The sequence below is a fragment of the Taudactylus pleione genome, unplaced genomic scaffold, assembly GCF_031769625.1.
Source record: "Taudactylus pleione unplaced genomic scaffold, aTauple2 ptg001370l, whole genome shotgun sequence".
In the NCBI taxonomy this organism is placed as follows: domain Eukaryota; kingdom Metazoa; phylum Chordata; class Amphibia; order Anura; family Myobatrachidae; genus Taudactylus; species Taudactylus pleione.
In genome coordinates this window covers 2,324,412-2,341,020 of record NW_028285770.1, presented here as the reverse complement: position 1 = coordinate 2,341,020, position 16,609 = coordinate 2,324,412, and the positions used below count along the sequence as shown (strand labels likewise).

Sequence of the window (16,609 nt, the reverse complement as noted above, 5' to 3'; positions counted from 1 at the left end):
GTTTCTGGTGCAGAAACCCAATGGTTCTCATCGCCCTATCCTCAACTTGAAGTCTCTGAACAAATTCCTCAGAGTTCCCAAGTTCAGGATGGAAACGTTACGTTCCATCATTCTGGCGATGGAACCGGGGGATTACATGGTGTCCCTGGACATCCAGGACGCCTACCTCCATGTTCCGATAGCATCTTCACACCAGCGGTATCTGAGGTTCGCTATCCTTCACCACCACTATCAGTTCCGGGCGCTACCCTTTGGTCTCTCCACGGCACCGAGGGTGTTCACGAAGATTATGACGGTCATGGCCGCACATCTTCGGAACCAGAATGTACGGCTGCTGCCGTACCTGGACGACCTCCTGTTGCTGGCGAGCTCCCCGGAGGTACTGCTTCAACATCTCCACCTGACGATCGCTTGCCTGCAAGCACACGGGTGGTTGATAAATTGGAAAAAGTCCTCTCTGATTCCATCACAGCGGATGGTTCATTTGGGAGCCCTGCTGGATTCGCGTCAGCAAAGGATCTTCCTGACTCCGGAGAAGGTCGCCTCCCTACAGCTGCGGATACGCAGTTGCCTGAGCCGTTGCCGCCTGTCGGTCCATTCGGCTATGAGAGTTCTGGGGTCCATGGTGTCGACATTCGACATGGTGGAATTTGCCCAGTTCCATTCCCGGCCCCTGCAGGGGCTGATTCTATCAGAATGGAACGGGTTACCTCACCGGATCCGCTCTCAGGTGCTGGTGTTGTCTCCGGACGTTCGGCTATCTTTGGCTTGGTGGCTTCAGACAGCTCATCTGGTCGAGGGGCGCCCATTTTGGATCCCGGACTGGGTCCTGCTCACGACGGATGCCAGTCTCCGGGGTTGGGGGGCAGTGACCGGCTCTTTGTCGCTTCAGGGTCGTTGGTCAGCGGAAGAAGCACTTCTCCCCGTCAACATCCTGGAACTGCGGGCAGTATACAAGGCCCTGCAGTCGTCCGGCCCCGCTCTTCACGGAAGGGGGGTACAGGTGCAGTCCGACAACGCCACCACGGTGGCGTATATCAATCACCAAGGCGGAACTCGCAGTCAGGCAGCGATGTCGGAGGTGTCTCGTATCCTGTCTTGGGCGGAGGGTCACATTCCAGCGATCTCGGTGGTCTTCATCCCCGGAGTCCTCAATTGGGAGGCGGACTTCCTCAGCCGTCACGACGTGCATCCCGGGGAATGGTCGCTTCACCCAGAGGTGTTTCAGCTACTCGTGGACAGGTGGGGACTGCCGGAGCTGGACTTGATGGCCTCCCGTCACAATCACAAGTTGCCCGTTTACGGGTCAAGGACAAGAGACGCAGGTGCAAGTCTGGTGGACGCGCTGTCGGTGACATGGACGTTTCACCTGGCGTATCTGTTTCCTCCGATATCCCTGCTTCCTCGGGTTCTGCGGAAATTCAAGCAGGACGGCGGCATGCTCGTGCTGGTAGCTCCGGCGTGGCCCAGACGTCCTTGGTACTCCGATCTCAGGAGCCTCTCCATCGACGCTCCGTACCTTCTTCCTCAACGTCGGGACCTGTTGTCTCAGGGGCCCTGCCTTTACCCGGATCTGGGTCGGCTGTCTTTGACGGCGTGGCTCTTGAGACAGCCGTCTTGAGGTCTCGGGGCTTCTCCAGTTCGGTTATTGGTACCATGCTCAGGGCACGCAAGCCTGCTTCAGCACGGATTTATCACAGAGTGTGGCACACTTACTTTCAGTGGTGTGAGTCCAGACTTTATGATCCTCAGGTGTTCTGAGTTTCTAGGATCTTGGAATTTCTTCAGTCAGGATTGGATCTCGGCTTACGCCTTGCATCTCTGAAGGTTCATGTGTCCGCCTTGTCCGTGTGGTTTCAACGGCGGATTGCAATACTACCAGACGTTCACACCTTTTTCCAAGGTGTTCTCAGGATCCAGCCTCCCTTTGTGCCTCCTGTGGCTCCTTGGGACTTGGCGGTGGTGCTACGGGTCCTGCAGGGTCCTCCGTTTGAGCCTCTTGAGGCGGTGGAGCTCAAGTGGCTGACATTTAAGACGGTTTTTCTCCTGGCAATTGCTTCGGCCAGGAGGGTGTCTGAATTGGGGGCGCTTTCCTGTCGCCCTCCTTTCCTGATTTTTCACCAGGACAGAGCGGTGCTCCGCACTCGTCCTGAGTTTTTGCCCAAAGTGGTCTCGAAGTTCCATATTAATCAGGAACTTGTTGTGCCAGCTTTTCAGTCCCCTGATCTTTCAGCTGGTGAGACTTCCTTAGATGTGGTCCGGGCGCTTAGAATTTATGTAGACCGGACGGCTTCGGTTAGGAAGTCTGATTCCTTGTTTATCCTCTTTGGTTTTCACAAGAGGGGTTGGCCTGCCAACAAACAAACGTTAGCCCGTTGGCTTCGTTCCGTTATTTGTGAGGCTTATGCACAGGAGGGCTTACCTGTGCCAGCCTCTGTTAAGGCTCATTCCACTCGTTCTGTGGGTCCCTCTTGGGCTGCTAGACGTGGCGCTTCTGCTGTTCAGCTGTGTAAGGCGGCTACTTGGTCTTCAATTCAAACGTTTTTGAGGTTCTATGCGTTTGACACCTTTGCCTCTCAGGATGCATCCTTTGGGCGCCGGGTACTCCTTTCAGCACAGGAGCGTCCCCGCCCTTAGTTGTACTGCTTTGGGACATCCCCAAGGTCAACCCTGTGGACCCCCTATGGACCCTGAAGTAGAAAACAAGAGATATGGTAAGAACTTACCTTTGTTATCTCTGTTTCTACGAAGTCCATAGGGTCCACAGGGCGCCCGCCCTGACGCACCTGGCTTCAAATGGGCTGTGTGGCTGGTCACCGGTTTTCCGTCTCCCATTTCTGTGAGTATGGTTTCTTGTGTGTTCCAGTCTTCCTTCTCTCTGTTTAGTCTCCTCCTCCGGCCTTGGCTGCTTACCAACTGAGGTGCTGTGGCCGGGGGCGGGGTATAGAGGAGGACGGACCCAAGTGCATCCTGGGAGCAGCTAAAGCTTTAACTGCGTGGTGCCCATGGATCCAGATCCAGCTATACCCCAAGGTCAACCCTGTGGACCCTATGGACTTCGTAGAAACAGAGATAACAAAGGTAAGTTCTTACCATATCTCTTGTTTTCACATTTATATGTCCCAGAGAGTTCAGAGGATAATTTATCTTGTAATGGCTTTAGTCACATAACGCAATACAGTTAGCTAAGGTATGATGTTATGGCTTCAGTCATGTAACGCAATAGTTACTGTAGCTAAGATATGATGTAATGGCTTTAGTCACATAACACAATACAGATGGCTAATATATAATGTAATGGCTTCAGTCACATAACGCAATACAGATAGCTAATGTATAATGTAATAAAATATAAAAATATACAGGTAGGTTAATTGGCTCCTAACAAAAAAAAAAAAAAAAATTACCCCTAGTGTGTATGTGTGTGAGCATGTGGTAGGGAATATAGATTGTAAGCTCCACTGGGACAGGGACTGATATGAATGGCCAGATATTCTCTGTAAAGCGCTGTGGAATATGTGTGCGCTATATAAATAACTGGTAATAAATAATAATAAAATGTAATGGCTTCAGTCATGTAACGCAATACAGTTAGCTAAAATATGGAAACATTTTCTTTTTGCACTTGTCTATCTGGGAATGTTTTCTACCAATAATACCATATTGCTAACTGATTATCCTTCATAGCGAATTTACAATTGCCGTAAGGCTGAAAAACAGATATAAGAAAGCCAGTGGACTTTATAGTATGAGCTTTAGCTGCAACTCAGAACTAGATCACCATCTTGGTGCTGACATGCCCTCACATTGTAACCCACAGGGTCAGACCAAGAAAGCTGCTTTTCTTTTCTTCGTTTCATTAATATTTCTCCGGCAGAGATGACAAACCTGATGCTCCAGGGACATCTAGCCAGGTAAGATGCAAACATAGAAGTGTATATATCTGAGCTCCACTTCCCCTCGTTCCATTAGACTTTCATTCAGCCTCCCGGCCTCCACGTGTACCCTTAAAACGAATGTTTTTCATTCTAGATTACCACCCCTCCTAATTCTGCACTCTTTGCCCTCTTCCCCCCATTGTGTCCACCCATATCCCCTATAGATTGTGAGCTTATATGAGCAGTGTCCTCTGCCCTTTTCTCTTCTCTATATCATTCTGCTAACTGCCTAATGTCATTATGTCTGCATGAATTTATATACTGTCTGTATCAGTCTGTACTTATACCAAGTTCAAACCGTTTTAATTAAATAAATATATAGATGAATTCCCAGCTCCAGTCATAAAGGTAACAAATGGGACGGACGTACGCCCCAGACGCAACTTGAGCAACGAAGGACCCCATCTTAATTGGTTTAGTACCACTGAGCCTAACTTTGTGGAAAAAGCCTGGTACCACCTCGAGGGCAGACAACTTTGTCCTGCAACTACCTCTTGCGCCACTGTGCCTGCCGAGGAGCAGTGTTTTCCCTACTAGCCATGCTGCTCAGGAAAGCTAAAGGAAGACTTAGAATGCATAACCACTAACAGCAATGACAAACCAAGCACAGACAATATAGGCAGGGCTGGAGGGGACATCTAAAAGGAGAGAAGTAAAGTCCACAAACGTATATCTATACACTCCCTAGAAAATATTAACCCTGTAATAACCAAGCTATTCTACATCACTCTTCTCCGAACTAGGCGCTTATGGTGCCATCTGCCACTTTAGTATATATACAGGGAAATTGTGATCATTAGCAATGGTTGAATTGCTGTTTTACAAGCTGCATAGGGTCCCTGCTGCCTGGCAAAATAGGCCAGTTCTGCTTTAGCTCAGATATGGTAGTGCTCTCCTGGCTCCTGCCACAGCGTTCTTTTCTCATACATACAGAGGAGCAGTGGGCGTATATGCAGGGCGATATGGACCCACCAAATAGCATAAACACTGCACCGGGGACTGGATAGCTGAATTAAAGCCGTTGCAGCAAAAATGATCTCTTCTCACTAACTAAGGTTATTTTTAGTAATACTGCCTTGTCACTGGTGTAGTGCATATTGTGAGCAAGTGGGTGGTGATTTCATTACATGTACAGTATAAATAGATTATAAATACAGATGTCCACACTCTTACTTCCTTGTGTTTTAAGCAGCCCTTCTAGTCGCGCCATGCCGTGCCTCTGTAGCGCCAAACATTTTTTCATGTCAGCGGCTGTGACACTGTAACGTAGCATAGGGCATGCAGATACAGACACACACAGGCTATAGGCATGCCACATGTCATTTTAATCAGCAGAAGCTGCTTGTGCATCCTATTTGCATCACATGAAAGGATGTTTGGCACTACTGATGTAAGATGTATGTGGATCCATCTGTACTGTAGTACACATGGACAAGCACATTTTCATCAGACACACCTTAAAGCCCCCTCAAAAATATCCAACAATGATGAATTAATGACTAAATCCATGTTCTATTAGTTTGTAACTAACAGCTCCTCTTACCTATAGAAAACCATTTCAACAGTGAAGTATGGATACACAAAAATGCCCCAATAGTTTGTTTTACTCTCCCCATTACATAGGGGTGGGTAATAAGCATCACTTTGCGAATACGACGCATTTGAAGGTAAAAAGTTGCACAAAAAGACTCTCAATGGTACCGAGTTGCACAGCACTCACACGTTCTGTGTAACGCGACTTGTAGCGCACGGAGGTAAGATGTATGTGGACAAATCTGTAGCGTAACGTTAATCTTTCCTATACTCTGCATTTAGCACTGACTGCTCTCCCATGGCTACTCTTTATTATTCCATTACATAATAAATGCCATTTCCTCACGTAAAAACACACACTCACACACACTCACACAGTATAATCAATAAAACCCCCACAATAAGCTTTGTACACACTGGGCAATATATTGGCCTTTTAATTGAACGGCCAATATATATCATGAGTGCGTCGGCTGGTCTGTACCCCTAATATGTCTTTGAACGATGTCATTCACAGACCTATCGCATGTGCTCTGTAGCTGTATCTGTGTATCTAGCTGTGTGAATGGGCGGTCAGCCGACCACCCGTACACTTGCTGCAGGAACCGCTGGTGACTGGCAAATTTAAATGCTCTCCCTGTAGTGATGTCAGGGAACACGCATCGAGCAGCTGATCGGTAAGTCTGTATAGCTTACCTGATTGGTCACTGTGTCGGCGGATCCGCCTGTTGGCGGAGCTGTTGGCACAGTATGTACCCAGCTTTAGTTAAAGAATTACTGCATAGCTCAAATTTCCAAAAAAAGAGATTAATTAACCAAATCTGATATCAAAAGCAGTAAGTTGGAAACTCAATTGTTCCCTATGATAAAGATTCACTGTATATTAGGTAAAGAAAGGAGCGCAAATATAATAAACAAACAAAAATAAATTACGTTAATTTAAATTCAATTAACAGGTAAAAAGTAAAAAATGATATATAACAAAACCGCCAGTCATGAATTTAAACCTTGTTTACAGTCTTATAGGGGACGATTCAATTGTTTTGGGTGCCACTATAATTAATGGGTGTCCAATTCAACTATTTTGGGCTCCCATTTATTATAGCGCTTGCCGCACTCAAGAAGACATGGTTTGGACATGTATGGCGGCTAACCCTGTCTAAAGTCCTGGTCACACGTTACCTATCTAGTTCTGTGCTTTTAGCATAGAGTCTTGTGTAAATAGATGTCTCCTGCCAGCTTTTGTGATTCGTTGCTGCGTCCGAGGCCGCAGCGTCGGATCACTCCGCATGACCATCCGTCATATGAGAGACCTTCAGGTTACTCATAGGAGCCGGTGTTTCCATGCAGCCGGAGCCAGTTAACTTATGGCCATGCCGCCCCCAAATGGCTGTCCATCAGGCTGCGGTATCTGTATACTGTGAGTAGAAGGAGATCTGCACACGCGCAGATCTTCATACATCAGAGTTGTGCGCAAACCGTCGGGTAGCTTACGACTCTGAATTAGCCCCATAGGCAGTATTGCTGGTTTAGATGCAGAGTTTTCATTTTCAGTAGTACCAAAACCCAATGCCACTTGCCTGCATTACCAGATGAGGTGATCTTTGGAAACTCTACCCTGAGACTCAGTCAATGTGTTAGGTAATAGCTGTGCCTTAAGGTGGGTACACACTGTACAGATATATCTGCAGATGATGGTGGTTTGTGCACACTGAGCAACCATCTGTGCCTGCCCTCAGGTCCCGGTGACCAGGGGGCGTGTTCCAGCGGGCGGGAGGCGTGTCTCGCCCCCCTCCTCGCGGCTGCCGCTGTGTGTGCAGACATATCTGTCAATCGGCTGTGCAGCACAGCCAATGCGATATGTCGGTGAATGCAGACGTTCATCGACATATCGTGGGTACACACTTCCCAACGGGCAGCAGATACATTGGCCGATCAATTGATTGGCCAGTATATCTGTCAGTGTGTACCTAGCTTAAAGGTGGGTACACACCTGAAAGATATATCTGCAGATGATGGTCGTTCATACACACTGAACGACCATCATCTGTGCTGCAGCTGGTCCGGGGGGCATGTCGGGGCGTGGCTTAATCGTGGAATGCGTGGCCCTTCGAGGGAAAAAAAACCATTTGCGGTGCTGGGGAGGAGGGCGGTGTGTGCCCCCCAGCCCGGCGCACAGTCATATCTCATCACCTTTTCTACTTCAGGGACCATAGGGTATCCACAGGATACCTTGGGGTATAAGCGATGGCGGCAGACATCCAGGCACCACAGAGTTAAAAATTTCTCCATCCTCCTAGGATGCACTGGGGTCCCTCTGCTATACCCCGCCCCGAGCCTCAGGCACTCAGTTTTCATCGGTGCCTGGCCGAAGTCGGATGCACCATACAGAGTGGGGGTCTGCACGGCCCCTGAAGTTCTTCAATGCAGCTGTGGCTGCACATCTAATAAGCAGACAACATGGACAGTCTGTACTGACGTCCATGTCGTCGCTTCTACACCCCGCTGGTAACAGAGCGCCGGTACTGATTCGGGGATGCTGGTGGGTGACTGGGGTCACAGCTAGCGGTGGCCCCAGTTGCCCGGACTGTGGCCGGATTTACGGGGGTTCAGGTAAGTGGCAAGGTCCCGCGGTGGGTCCCAGCCGAATAGCACAGTCCTTAGTCCTCAGGCAGGGGGCTCCCTGGGGACTGGCTGCAGTGTGGAACTAGGCTACTGATCCCTGCGCTTTCCGCTACCCCCATTAAATGTCCAGCGTCCCAGGGGTTAAATGCATGCCAGGGGAGTGCGCCTCCCCCGCTGCACACGGCATCTCCACAAGGTGGTTAGGCATCTGCATGCGCTCCGCCCCCGGACAAGCCCTCCCTCTGCTCCTCAGTGGCCATTTTAAAACATGTGGCAAATGCTGCTGGAAGCTGTTAACGCGGGCATCATGGTCTGGGTCCCCCTGCATACCTCTCCTCCGGTGCAAGGTCAGTGTATGCAGCGCTGTTTCCTACCAGGCTGAGGTCTGGTTAGTTGATGAAGCGCAGATACTGCAGGGTTTTCAATATTCTGCATTGTATGTGACTTTGGGCTAGCGCTGCTGTCTGTTACTTTCACTTTCACATACTGTCAGCTATTTTCCCTATCCCTGTTTTTCTTCTCTGCTAACAAGCCCTTGCGGTGCGGTGTTGCAAGAGGGATTTATACCTCACTATACAACTTGTTGTGAAGTGCGGTGGTCACATACAGCTACGGGTCACACACTTAGTATGTCTGACAGTGAGCACGATTTCCCCATTCCACCTAAGTTTACTGTATGCATGGTACCATTGGCAGAGGGTGATGGTAACTCTGATGGATTATGTAAGGCGTGCCTGCGGTTGGCACGGCCGACTTCTGTCACTACACCTGTGCAGGAGCTACCATGGGCTTGTTTTGCTACGGCACTTACTATCCTGGTGGGCCAGTTAACGACAACCCCTGCGTGTCCCCAGATGTGGGTCTCACAGCAGTCTATGGTGTCGTCCCCTATGCAGGGGTTTTCTAAACAGTTAATAGTACCTCAGAGTTTCCCGTTGTAGCCCCCTCAGGTCATCCATGAACCTGCGTGGGCTAATTCACTGTCTATCTCAGTACAACAGCTATCAGAGGTGTTAGAGGGCGAGTCGTCTGTGCGGGCGCAGAAGCGTCAACTGCAACCTCATCAAGATCAGGATTCTGTGACGACATATGATGGCTCATACGTGGATGACGCTCCTCCTGTAGCTAAATCATAATATGCCTTTTTCAAGGATATTAAAAGTGATGCTACGGTGTTTCCCCTATCTGATCAGCTAGTGGATCATTTAGAGGATGCGTGGAAAACGTTACCAGCCCCCTAGACGGTTTGCGGTGGCATACCCTTTTGCAGATAATTATTTAGCAAAATGGGATAACCTGCCACAAGTGGATTCACACATCTAGTAAAGAGTGCTACGTTGCCTATGCCCTCTATGTCCTCCTTAAAGGATCCAACGGATCGCAGGGTAGATATGTTTGAAAATGATTTATTCCCTTGCACGAGGCGTGTCCAGACCGGCTTTGGCCGTGTGCTGGGTGGCAAGAGCTATGGAGCACTGGGCTGATACCTTGGAGGCATCCCTGGACCCAGACTCGTCACCTGAACAGGTGGAGTTGGTGGGTAATTTAAGGGACTCCGCTACCTTCATTAATGAGGCAGCTTTAGATATGGCCCTCATGGCATCCAAGATCTTCTCGGCAGCAGTAGCGGCTCGTCGTATCCTGTAGCTGCGTTCTTGGAAGGCGGATGCTGATTCCAAAAAGGGTTTGGAGTGGTTATCCTTCAATGGAGAAGTGCTGTTCGGCCCTGATCTAGACAAAATTGTGGATACTTCGGCAGCAGCTTCGTCTGCGTGTCTGTCTTCCACTACTGTCCCATCAGGAGCGGGGTCTTCGTCCTTTCGGCCCTACAGAACACAGAACAGACCCAGGGTACAGTCCTTTCCTAGGAGAACTGCCGCCTAGAAACCTGCAAAGCCCAGGAATCAGGCCTGGAGTACCAGACATCCCACTCCCAACTCTGATGACAAACCTTCGGCCTGACAGGACCGGCCTCTCTTTGGGGGACCTCAAAGTGGGAGGCCGACTTCTGAAATTCGCCCAAAGCTGGTGTCTGACCACTTCAGACACATGGGTTAGAGAAGTGGTCTCTCGGGGGTACGCCCTCTCCTTCCGCAGGAGACCTCCCAGGTAGTTTTTCACCACGGGCTTTTGTCCAATCAGGACAAGAAGGTAATGCACTCGATGCTCCAGAATGGAGTTAAAGTCCCAGTTCCTTTGTCTCAGAAGGGATTGGGGTATTACTCCAATCTTTTTCTGGTGCAGAAACCCAATGGGTCCTATCGGCCAATACTCAAACTCAAATCCATAAACAAATTTCTGAGGGTTCCTCGGTTCAGGATGGTTACCCTGCGTTCCATTATATTAGCAATGGAACCTGGGGATTTCATGGTGTCGCTGGAAATTCAGGATGCTTACCTGTATATCCCTATTGTCCCAGCACACCAGTGCTTCCTCAGATTTTGCAGTGGTCAAGGACCACTTCCAGTTTCAGGCTCTGCCCTTCGGTCTGGCTACAGCACCTCTGGTGTTCACCAAAGTTTTATGGCCGTCATGGCAGCCCACCTGCGGTTGCAGGGAGTCCGCATGTTACCTTATCTGGATGATCTCCTGTTACTGGCGGAGTCCTCAGAGAAACTTCAGCGCTATCTGCAACTAACAGTCTCTTTATTGCAGTCTCTCGGCTGGCTGATAAATTGGTACGATCACAGAGGATGCTTCATCTGGGAGCTCTGTTGGATTCCCAAAATCAGAGGATCTTGGTGACGGGAGAAAAGATCTCTGCGTTACAGGCAAAGGTCCGTCTTTGCCTGCAGAGTCGCCGGGTGTCTATTCACTCGGCAATGAGGTTACTGGGATCCATGGTATCCATGTTCGACATGGTGGAGTTTGCCCAGTTTCACTGAAGACCTCTGCAGAAGCTGATCCTCTCCAGATGGAATGGGTCGCCCCAAAGGATAAAGACACAGACTATGGTGCTTTCCCCGGAGGTGCGATTATCTCTGGCCTGGTGGCTACAGACGGCTCACCTGAACAAGGGGCACCCCTTTTGGAAATCAGACTGGGCTCTTCTGACGACGGATGCCAGTCTCCGAGGCTGGGGCGCGGTGATGGGTCCACACTTCTTTCAGGGAAGGTGGACATCGGTAGAAGCTGCTCTTCCAATAAACATATTGGAACTTTGGGCAGTATTCAAGTCTCTCCAGCAAGCAAGACAGGTCCTGCAGTGTAAACCTGTGCAGGTACAGTCGGACAACGCCACCACGGTGGCATACATAAACCGCCAAGCAGGGACTCGCAGTCAGGTGGCTCTGACAGAGGGGTCCCGCATTCTAGTATGGGCGGTTATTCATCTCACCGCAATATCAGCAGTGTTCATACCAGGAGACTTTCTCAGCCGTCAAGACGTGCATCCAGGAGAGTGGTCTCTTCACCAGGAGGTGTGTCAGCTACTGGTGAACAAGTGAGGCCTCACGACACAACAACAAACTGCCAATGTTCGGGTCAAGAACAAGAGACGCAAAGGCTTGTCTAGTGGACGCTCTGGCGGTCAAGTAGACCTTCCAGTATGCGTACCTCTTCCCTCTGTTCTCCCTTCTTCCTCGAATGATACGCAAATTCAAGCAAGAAGGCAGCACGCTACTGCTGATTGCTCCAGCGTGGCCAAGGCGGCACTGGTACACGGATCTCAGAGTCTCTCAGTGGACACTCCGCTGTTGTTGCCTCAACGTCAGGACCTGCTATCTCAGGGTCCTTGCCTTCATCCGGACCTGAATCGGCTGTCTTTGACGGCGTGGCTATTGAGACTGCCCTCTTGAGGTCCAGAGGTTTCTCCAGTTCGGTGGTCAACACCATGCAGAGAGCTCGGAAGCCTTCATCTGCCAACATCTACCATAGAGTGTGGCGGGCTTTCTTCCAGTGGTGTCGCACTAGAGGTTATGCTCCTCAGGTGTTCAGATTGTCCAGGGTTCTGGCCTTCCTACAGGCGGGTTTAGACCAGTGTCTTCGCCTAGCTTCCCTGAAGGTACAGGTGTCTGCACTTTCAGTGTGGTTTCATCGTAGGTTTGCTATGCTTCCTGATGTCCGCACCTTTATGCAAAGGGTGCTTCTTATACAGCCTCCCTTTGTTCTACCTGTGGCACCATGGGATCTGGCTGTGTTCTTGAAGACTCTTCAAGGACCGCCATTTGAACGACTGGGCTCAGTGGATTTGAAATGGCTAACCACTAAGACTGTATTCCTTCTGGCTATTGCTTCGGCCAGAAGGGTTTCGGAATTGGGAGCTCTCTCATGTAGACCTCTATTTCTAATTTTTCATAGAAACAGGGCTGTGCTGCGCACTCGTCCTGGGTTTCTTCCAAAGGTGGTATCTAGTTTCCATATCAACGAGGAAATTATTGTACCATCGTTTACTTCACCGGACCTTTTGGTTGGTGAGGCCACCTTGGATGTGGTGCGGGCCTTGAAAATCTATGTGGACCGGACTTCTGTCTATAGGAAGTCAGACTCTTTGTTTGTCCTTTATGGCTTCCATAAAAGAGGTTGGCCTGCCACTAAAGAAACATTGGCAGGATGGATTCGACTGGCTATCTCTGAAGCTTTTGCTCACGAGGGCCTTCCTGTTCCATGTTCTGTTAAGGTTCATTCCACTAGGTCTGTGGGTCCTTCGTGGGCAGCTCGATGTGGCGCCTCAGCTGTTCAGCTTTGCATGGCGGCCACGTGATCATCTGTCCATACTTTCGTACAGTATTATACTTTTGATACCTACGCCTCTCAGGATGCTTCCTTCGGGCGACAGATTCTCCTCTCAGCACAGGAACGTCCCCACCCTTGAAGGATACTGCTTTGGGACATCCCCAAGGTATCCTGTGGATACCCTATGGACCCTGAAGTAGAAAATATGAGATATGGTAAGAACTTACCCTTGTTATCTCTATTTCTACTAAGTCCATAGGGTTCCACAGGACTCCCGCGCTGTCGCACCTGTACTGCAGATGGGCTGTGAATTCTGGTCACCGTTTTTTCCATCTCCCTCTGGTGAGAATGTGATTCTTGTGTGTTCCAGACTTTCTTCTCTCTCTATCCTCCTCCCTATGGCTTGTGACGAAACTGAGTGCCTGAGGCCCGGGAGCGGGGTATAGGAGAGGGACCCCAGTGCATCCTGGGAGGATGGAGAAATTTTTAACTCTGTGGTGCCTGGATGTCTGCCGCCATCGCCTATACCCCAAGGTATCCTGTGGAACCCTATGGACTTCGTAGAAATAGAGATAACAAAGGTAAGTTCTTACCATATCTCATATTTTCACTTCGCTAGAAAGGTATTGCATCATTATTTTGTGAAACTTATTTTAGTATAAAAGTTTCTTTGAAATGTTTCTAGTTGACCAAGAATAAATCCCTCCTAATGAAATGTGACTTACTGCTACTTTAAGATGAGGTTGATTTCCCTATCTCACACCAATTAGCATGTATCACGTAACAATACACACTGTGGTGTTTATATATATATATATATATTAGGGATGTGCAGGCTCGGATAGGTTCGAGTTTGCACGTGGAGTTCGGATTTTTCCCTCCAAAAAAACGGAACTCAGAACGAGGCAAAACGTCATCTTACATGGACGAACATCATCATTCCTGGTCTTTTGTCCAGGAATGATGATGTTCGTCCATGTAAGATGACGTTTTGCCTCGTTCTGAGTTCCGTTTTTTTGGAGGGAAAAATCCGAACTCCACGTGCAAACTCGAACCTATCCGAGCCTGCACATCCCTAATATATATATATATATATATGTTTATTTATATATATATATATATATATATATATATATTTTCTTTCACACGTCCCTATTAGGAGATTGTTTGGGAATAAATTTGGAATCATTATCAGCAACATTTATTCAAGCGAAACAATGACATATAGGTGGGCAGTTGTAAAGAAGTACCATTTGGCACCGATTACCTGTTGCAATCACAGTGTGCAGTCACCCTTGTGGCTATTGTCTGTGAGCTCTCGGTTCACTTTGCTTTGTCCAAATTATTTAACCTATTCTAACTGGGTCATTTTGAAACCTAGTTTGGAGAAAGAAGGGAGTTATGACCATAGCCTATGTAAGTCCATAGGTGATATTTTATGGTTACCCTTGGATCAGGTATGTTACAATCTGATTGCACAGGACATTAAAAACTTGTTTCAAGTGATTTTAATGACAAATACATGCTATGATCTATTGCAGATGGTTAGCTTTTTTCCTGTCTCTGAAAGCCGCCTACAGGCTCCACCATTCTCGTTTCTGGAAGGAAAAGAGTGAGTCGGATTCGCCACTTTCCCACCTTTCAAACAAAGGCCTTATACTCTGGGTGGATTTCCCCCTCTCCTTTCCCAACATCCACAGCTCTCCTACCCTGCAGGTAAGATAAAGAGGAGTCACAGTGCCTGAGATGCATGTTCATATGCTACTGAATGAAAGTCGCTCATACATGCTGAGATTTTTCTGGTCATTTAGGTATTTTAAAAGGGATGTAGTCAATAGACCGGCGGACACGATGCCGCCGGTCTAAATTCCAACTCATCCTGCCCGACAAGGGATTTAAGATAGGCTGCAAAATGCTGACGCCTATGTTAATCCCGATGCCGGAAGACCAACCCCTGCCATCCTGATCGTCCTCTGGCAGGTAAGTGTAACTCTTAGCCTGGGGATGGGAGTTAGGTTTAGGGATCCCCGGGGGGACTTAAGGTTAGACTAGGGGAAGGGAGGGGGTTTAGGCACTAGGGGGGGATGTTAGGGTTAGGCAACCCCCCCCATGAGGGTTAGGGTGCGGGGAAGGGGGTGTTGGATTTAGGCATCCCTGGGGGGAGGTTAGGGTTAGGCACCAAGGGGAAAGGTTAGGATAAGGCACCCCTAAAGGAGGGTTAGGGAGAAGGAGAGAGGGGAGGGTTATGTTACTTTCCATTACCTGTCGGGATTTCGACCCGCCAGGCCTGCCGCTGTCTGTATTTGATCTGGCGGCTACACAGCCACCGACATTACATACCGTGTTTTTTGTTTTTTTTTAAACTCAAGGACTAAAAATGTATGCATGGCCACACAAGATTGCCAAACTTGATTTAACTTCTTATTGTAATGGCTGAGATGTGGAACAGGATGGCATGTAAAAGCAGTGACACGATGGCTGCATCTCATCATATTTGCAGACAATCGGTCTGATTCTGAGATGGACCCAGTGCCGATGTTTAAGCAGTTGAGTGATTATCGGTAATCTGTGCATACATCTGAGTCAAGTTTCGTTACTGTTGTTGCTCATAGTGAGAAATTATTTGCAAAGTGATTGACAGGCAGGGACTGTTTGTGGGCCGCAATGGGGGTTGGGGTGGGGGGACTCAAACGCAGGCTTGTTTTAACCGTTTTTTTAGGCCTATTTCAGCCAGAGACTGCGATATTGTAGGCAGTAAAAATAACTCCGGCATCTGTGCGACCATAGGACTACTCAGAAGTCCGATCGATTGATCTGCAACCTATGCCGCATCTTTGTACGCAGTCTCCTGCATTCGTGAATACGCCGGTGGGCGTCTCATTACAGGTCTTGGCAGCTGTGATATTTGCATATTTTCGCACAGCCGCAGCGGCATTGGCATCCAATGCTGTGATATCAAAGACCCAATTGGACCATACCTGTGAATGTAGAAGAATGCTCCAATTTTATCAAGCAGCTGGATTGTCCTGTCAGCGGGCACCAAGTCGATGCATATAAGGGTTTATTCTATGAAAGATCAGTTGGGCAAACCTTTTTCTTACTTTTGGATCTTCTAAATATTTAATGAGCGTAAATGAGTATAATTGTCAAACACTGTGTAATTGTATTTATTTTATAATAAAAATATATATTGTTATATATATATATATATAGATAACAGTTACTTTATTTACTTTTTTCTATTTGTAACATTTCATTTTAATTCCTTAATTGCCAGAAGTGTTACGACTGGTTTTTGTAATAGTCATATAATGTTAAAATTTGAGTAAATGTTAAAACTTTTGAGTGCACTAATGGTGACCTGTTCAACCCAGACAATCAGACAATGGTTGCCTACTCAGGGCCTGATTCAGTGATGGACAGAATTGCAGAGCAGCACACAGGTCGCTGTGCAATTCCGTCCATCTAAAATGCAAATGCAGGTGGAGGGGTCTGTAGGAAACAGACACCTCCTTGCTGCATCTGCGATCCCAGGTTGCAGCCTGGGATCACCATCGGTCTCAATGGTTTCCACTTTGGCCAGCCTGTGGTAGTTGAAGCTTACCGCAGCCTGACCGGGTCCTGGCAGCCTGCGGGGCCAGGAAATTTGCCCCCATTTCCGGGAACGCTTCCTAGGAAACTGCCTTCAGAACTCTACAGCCTGACAATGAGCCTGCGGCTGGGAGAGACTGCGAGTGGACTTGCAGAAGGAGAGCTACACATGCACAGTACACCTCCTGTACATGTGCAGTCCTCTAACAGTCGGAGATGTGTGCTAACGGTCAGGTTAGCATACATCT

The 16,609-nt window shown here is 48.5% G+C and overlaps 1 protein-coding gene across 1 annotated transcript in view; it reads left to right on the top strand.

The window, feature by feature from the left end:
• The window catches only part of LOC148442989 (chromatin-remodeling ATPase INO80-like), a 196,567-nt gene that overhangs the window by 118,951 nt on the left and 61,007 nt on the right, over positions 1-16,609 (top strand). Inside the window, exons 23-24 of the mRNA XM_088463423.1 lie at positions 3,821-3,914; positions 14,312-14,486. Coding sequence (XP_088319549.1) covers positions 3,821-3,914; positions 14,312-14,486 — 269 coding nt within the window. The remainder of the gene's footprint in view (positions 1-3,820; positions 3,915-14,311; positions 14,487-16,609) is intronic.